The following is a 6000-nucleotide window of genomic DNA, read 5'->3' as shown; positions in this document are numbered from 1 at the left end:
ATTCTTTAGTCCGACATTTTTAGTCTTCAATAACATTTTGGCTCCTTTAGGCTATAGTTTAAAGTTATCTTAAAAATATATTTTGTTTAGACAAAAAAAAAAAGTATCATCCATTTCATATCCCGAGCTTAACTTTTTAAAGATAATTTTCCACTTGCTAAGTTGTATTTTTCCACCATTTTTCTTCTCCTGTTACAAAAACAGACGACGTCCCGTCTTGCAGTGCATAGCCATTTATTGATGCCGACGATGTTTGAGCATGGACACAGATGTACAAGAACCACAGCAGCAAAGACAGTTTTTGTTTTTTTGTGTTTTTGTTGCATGAAAGAAAGTTGCATTTCATAAATCACCAGTTAAACGGAAAAAATAATCTGCAGGGTGCCTTTTGTTTCTGTACTTCACATCATAGATGACAGAGTAAAAAAAAAATAAAACAAAAGGCATCTCATGCTTTGGATCGCTGGATCAACACTTGGTCGTTAATCACCGGATGATTTAAGGAGTACGGTAACGACAGCACTCTTTAAGAAAAATCATAACCCCTTGACTACTTTCCCAAACCTTTCCATGCAGCCATTTATTCTGATGTCTGTGTATTACAGACTTTTAGTTTATCATGTTTAAATTACTTATTTAGACTCTATGAAAATGAATAGAAACCAATCAGTGTATGTAAAGTATAACCAAAGGTCAAAACAGCAACATCTGAGTTTTTAGCAAAAGGGCTGAGACGTACAAAATTATCGGCGTGGTCCTTTTTAATAGTTTTTTTTGCACTGGGATGGGAGTGTGTTAGAGCCAGACTGATACTGGATGTTCAGGCCGATACAGATATCTGCATTCAAGACGATTAATCAGGCCAATGCAAGTCTTTTAATATAAATCAGAGCTGAAACGATTAGTCAATCTAAAGATTACTCAGCAGTTATATATGCAAGTCATGCACAGACTGTTTCGCTCTCTGATTTCTGCAGCTTCTTGTTAGTCATTAGCCTGAAAGCGTTGTTTATCCGCTCACGTTATCAGTCGGGCTCTAGTTTGCGTGCTGTGAGATTTAGCTGGTTCGACTGAGGTAAGACAGAAGAGGCCACGGAACGAGCGAGCTTCACATTCGCACACAGCCTTCACTGCACATGCTCGGACTGTGGCATCTAAACACTGGCTGATGCACAACTCTGACTTGGCAGTTAACACGTGAGTCGACACTCCAGCGCAGCACAGACAGGGCCACCTGATGTTTTCACTGAACATCGCACTCAAATGCGGCCCACGGTCCGCGTGATGCAGCAGAGGCACAAACCGGGCTCCGGGTTCTGGTCTCGGTGCAAGACGCGGCAGACGGGGGAGACATTTAAGACGATGCATTTTCTTTTTTTTTTAAAAACAGGCTGTAGTACAAAGAGGGTACAAGAGTGACAACAATTCCATAGGAATTTAAGATGATTTTAACACATCTGTCCATCCCCCCTTCGTCTATCTGTACAGACTCTTCACCTCCCAGCACCTCAAACAGGGTGAGGGGATGCAGGGTCGCCCATCTTAATGAAATTCATGATTTTCAGCATATTAAAAGAAAAAAAAAAAATCCCAGGATTTGCAGGTAGGAGTGGAAAACCTGCAGCTCTGGAAGCCGATGGACGCAGATGATAGTTTAGTTCTTGGATGCTTGTGTGGATTCAAGAAACTCCTTCGCCGCAGACGACAGGTTTTGCACCAGCTGTCTGACCACGCCCTCCTGCTCTTTGGCCCAGGATAGGCCGTCGTCCACGGCGACGTTGACCGGCATGCACAGGGCTTCCTTACGCAGGTCGGTAAATCTGCAGGCGGCGGCGACTCCGGCCAATCCCAGTAGCAGCAGCAGGAGGAGTTTGAACATCAGGCCGAGGAGAGAATGTCGAGGTTTGGGCGCCGATTCCACAACGACCTTTTTATCTGCTGAAAGGAAAGGAATGATAAAAAGACGAATCTTCTACAAAAGTAGTAGAAGAAGTGCATTTTTCCAACAACATGGTTCATGAATTTGATGCTCGTTTTTCAGATCAATCATCAGTCAATGACTGTACATAAAAAGGGAAAAGACATCCTGAATGCCCCCTGGTGGCTGACTGAAATGTAAAATCATATAAACTTTCCCCAAAGATTGTTTCTATTATTTAATTTAGTTTTCTTCAAGCTAATGTGTCCGAGTTTTCATTTCATTTCATTTTAGTCTAGAAGTCTGTAAAAAAAAAAGAGGTTTCAGGACATGATTGACTGAGCTGATGCTTGTTTTGGCAACCTCTGGCCATAAAGTCGGATATTGAGTCATCCTTCAAAGCAGGGCTGTTGAAACATGTTTCTCATTTTTCCACTAAGAATGCATCAAAATCTTCTAACTGACTTGTTGTATTACATATTTCTTTGTTCCTTTATTCAGTTTTAGCAGCTTCCTTATGACTGTTACTTTACTTACATGTTAACTCTGCCTTCTCTTTGTCTGGAGCTTTTAGCTTCCACTGTTTTAAACTTTTGTTACTTTTTGTAGGTAGTCATTGACTGTACATGAAAAGTGGGTGACATCATAGGTCATATCCATTTTTGATGCTATAAAAAGGAGGTTTCACGTCACGACTGACAGCTGAGCTTAAAGGCTAAATTCCACTGGGCATGGATGCAACTTGCTCCGTGTGCGGTGCAGCCCTTCAAGGCCATTCTAGTCAATGTTTCAAACCCCACAAGAAGCACTGTGGTTTGGTTTCTATTTTTGATGGACGCTGCAAGGAGCCTGCATCGATCTGCAGTGAGCGGCTCGACTCGGCCGGAAGTCAGACACATGAAAACGACATAAAGAATCCGGTTGATTTTCAAAATAAAAGCAGTTTTGAGCTAGAGGCGCACCGTCGCGGACCTTTAGTCTCACCTGCTGCCTGTCCGTTCTTCTTCTTCTTCTCCTCGCTCTTCTTCTTCTGCTGTTCTCGTGCAGCCACGGCCGCCACCTGAGCGTTGTACTCTTTCCTCCTCTTCTCCTTCTCCTCCGCCTTCTCCCGCTTACGAGCCTCCTTCTCTCGGGCCTCTCGCTCCCTCTGCTTCGCCTCCTTCTTCTTTTCTTGCTCTGATTAAGGGATGAGGAAAAACATCAAACATCATTTTACCAGCCTTCTATAAAAAGTTTGAGATTTATCCCTTAACGTCATCATCGAGATCTCCTGAAATCGTTTTGAAGCCCGCCCACCTTTTTCCTTCAGAAGGCGTTTCTCTCGTGCTCGATCGACATCGTCCTGAATCGCTCTCATGTGCTGCAGAACCTGAAAAAGACGGCCTTAAGTTTTAGATACCGTAGACTGCTTCACTAAACTCTTCTCTCCATCTGTTTCTCTGTCTCTCACCTTGGTGGCACACTGTTTGCACTGCTTCTCATCCAGACAGTCTCCTGCCGCCTTGGCCAGGCCGGGCTCTAGCGGATTATCCTTCAAATCCAACCACTTGAGACTCTGAGAGCAAAAAAGACAAAACACACAGAAGTCCTGAGTGAGATACCGTCAAAGATCGATGTATCATGAGCAAACAGTGTCTGCATGTGGCACTGACCCTGAGCTGAGAGAAGCTGACGGGCAAGGAAGTCAGCTTGTTGTTGTACAGGTCCAGATGCTGAAGGCTCGTCAGGTTCCCCAGGTCATCAGGCAGACACGTCAGCTGGTTTTTACTCAGATCCACCTTCACCAGGTGGGTCAGGTTGCAGAACTCTGGCTGCATGAGAGAAACACATCATTTAATATTCTTAGTTTGTTAGTGAAAGTGAGCCCACATCCTCAGACTCTTGATTCAGCTGAAAGATGTGAAACTTTAATGTTATTACAGGTTGCTGCGGGACAAATACTATATTATTTCTGACAGAAAATGTATCTGCAACATCTTTAATAATACTTTAAAAGCAAAAACTCCAAACATTCCCCATTTACAGCATCTCAAATATGGAGATTTGCTGCTGCGATATGATTGAAACTTAAATATCTTTGGGTTTGGGGTTGTTGATCAGACGAAATAAGACATCTAAAAGATGTTACTGTGGGAGACTGATGGACATTTGTGAGTCTTTTACAGACTAAACAATTAACTGAAGACATAGTGTGAAGATGAATCCTTGTTGCAAACCTACCTATGACAAAATAATATGTTTTAATTGAAGAGTAAGTACATGTAAGGCAGTGGTTTCCAACTTATAGCCAATGGGCTACCGAGATAAATACGAGGAGCGATAAAATGATTAAAAAGGGTAAGAAAAAATAAACAATCAGAGGAGGTAATATTCTCATGTGTGCAGGGAGGGGTCACAAAAACACATTTTAAAGGGATGTAAAGGGGTAAAATGGTGCTTTTTCTTTTTCTTTTTCTAATACAGATTGTGTTTGTACTTACAGGAAGGGAGGTAATGTTGTTGCAGGACAAATCCACAACGGTCGCTTTGGTGAATAGAGCCTGTTGGGATAAATGATAGCATGAGTCAGCTATTTACGCCCTCCACACAGCAACAAACATCTATACGGTCTGACTGTATATACCATGTAATGTATTCTTTGCCACCACACTACTCAGATTATTCATTAATATTGTTGTTTTGTGTGTGTGTGTATGTATAATACTGATCACTGTAATAGTGAATTCAATGTCTTTGTTTCAATCACTGGAGACGCACAACCTCCCCTCTTCTGCACACAGGACACCAGCTCCTTTTGTCTTTGTAAACTGTGATGCCTAGACTCAACTTTGCACCTAAACACAAGATCCTGTAGGATACTTCAGGTGTAGGACAAAGCAACAGACAGAAGGGAAACACTTCCTGAAGGGGCGTCTCCTTGAGCAGACAAAGGGATGTGAAAGGAGTCGCCCCTCAGGTATAAACATCCAGGTGTCCCCATATTCGGGGGGTTTTTCTCCACCTTTGACCGCTCGCGTGTTGAATTTGCAAAGAAAATAAAAACCTTGTCGGCCGGCAGAAGTCTCTATTTCATTCTTCACCAGCAGCAGAAAATTTCCACAACATCACACACAATATTTATTCTGTTCATGCTGTACATAATATATATTAGTATATTTATCTACCTGTCCATACTGGTGTATACCTGCAGTATATATCCTGTTTATATGTACATACTCTGCACTTCTGGTTAGATGCTGAAGTACTTGTTACTTTGTTCAATTACAATAAATTTGAATCTAATCTAATCTAGCGTGAAGGAGAAACTACAGTGATTGTGAAAAAGGTCAAATCTGGAGCCAGCGTTTAAGTTTGTCCCTTCTGAGCTACCGTAGAAACATGGCAGAGTCCGTGAAAGGGGGGTCCGCCGCGTCTGTGCATATAAAAGGTTCATTCATGCAACAAAGATTGTTATTTTCAGGTGATTACACACTAATGAAAACACAGTTATGCATGTTGTGTAAACAGAGCCTGACACACTGGACCTTTAATAAACATTTTCAACAAAGAAACATGCAACCACAGCATGTCAGCAGCTGCTTTACATTCATTTAATGCAATAAAATGTTTGATTTGTCACGTTTGTAACTTACCAGCTCTCTGACTGGCACCTCGGTGAGGTTACACAGGCTCAGGTCCACTTCATTACCGCTGATTTTATCCTTCAGGTTCAACACTTTGCTGTTTTTACTCATCCTGGAGTCTGCAAAGAAACGCACCGTGGGCTTTAATTGAGATTTTAAACAGTTTGCACTGCAGATACTCACTCATGCAGCAGTGCTCACCTGGTGTGAGCGCCGTGACGCACCTGTGTGCCAAACGACAGGCTTGGAGGGAGGGAAATAAGTTATCAGACTTCTGAACGTGCAGACAGAAGTGGGGAAAAGCTGAGAGACGTCGGTCAGTCTGTGTTTTTGGCAGCACTGACTGCCTCAATGAAAAAAATCCACGTCACTGATTGAACCTCAGCGCCGTGACGTCGATGCGGACAGCGTCTCCTGCAGCGCCGGAGGACGCAGCGCAACAAAACAAAAGTTATAGTG

The 6000-nt window shown here is 42.6% G+C and overlaps 1 protein-coding gene across 5 annotated transcripts; it reads right to left on the bottom strand.

Annotated features, from left to right (window-relative positions):
• Positions 1-217: 217 nt before the first annotated feature.
• Positions 218-5970, bottom strand: lrrc59 (leucine rich repeat containing 59). 5 transcript variants are annotated; one of them, XM_027289687.1, is made up of 8 exons: positions 5743-5970; positions 5551-5660; positions 4399-4458; positions 3571-3729; positions 3369-3473; positions 3215-3287; positions 2891-3094; positions 218-1938 (listed from the first exon to the last, which is right to left on the bottom strand). In XM_027289687.1, the coding sequence occupies exons 2-8, from the start codon at positions 5650-5652 to the stop codon at positions 1655-1657; spliced, it is 987 nt and encodes a 328-aa protein (XP_027145488.1). In that variant the 5' UTR covers positions 5653-5660; positions 5743-5970; the 3' UTR covers positions 218-1654. The 5 variants fall into 5 exon arrangements, with proteins under 5 accessions (XP_027145488.1, XP_019127467.2, XP_019127469.2 ...); XM_019271922.2 differs by having other exon boundaries at positions 218-1935; XM_019271924.2 differs by having other exon boundaries at positions 2903-3094.
• Positions 5971-6000: the final 30 nt, after the last annotated feature.

This window comes from Larimichthys crocea, chromosome XVI (genome assembly GCF_000972845.2).
Source record: "Larimichthys crocea isolate SSNF chromosome XVI, L_crocea_2.0, whole genome shotgun sequence".
In the NCBI taxonomy this organism is placed as follows: Eukaryota; Metazoa; Chordata; class Actinopteri; family Sciaenidae; genus Larimichthys; species Larimichthys crocea.
Note: the sequence above shows the minus strand (reverse complement) of the source record. Positions and strands in the feature narration are given on the sequence as shown.

Bases quoted from the DNA above. Each gene is read 5' to 3' on its own strand.
- lrrc59 (XM_027289687.1), bottom strand. From the start codon at position 5,652: ATGAGTAAAAACAGCAAAGTGTTGAACCTGAAGGATAAAATCAGCGGT. The intron at 3,474-3,570 runs GTCAGTGCCACA...TTTTGCTCTCAG, and splicing joins TCAGCTTCTCTCAGCTCAGG to AGTCTCAAGTGGTTGGATTT. The intron at 3,095-3,214 runs GTGGGCGGGCTT...TCCCTTAATCAG, and splicing joins ACGCCTTCTGAAGGAAAAAG to AGCAAGAAAAGAAGAAGGAG.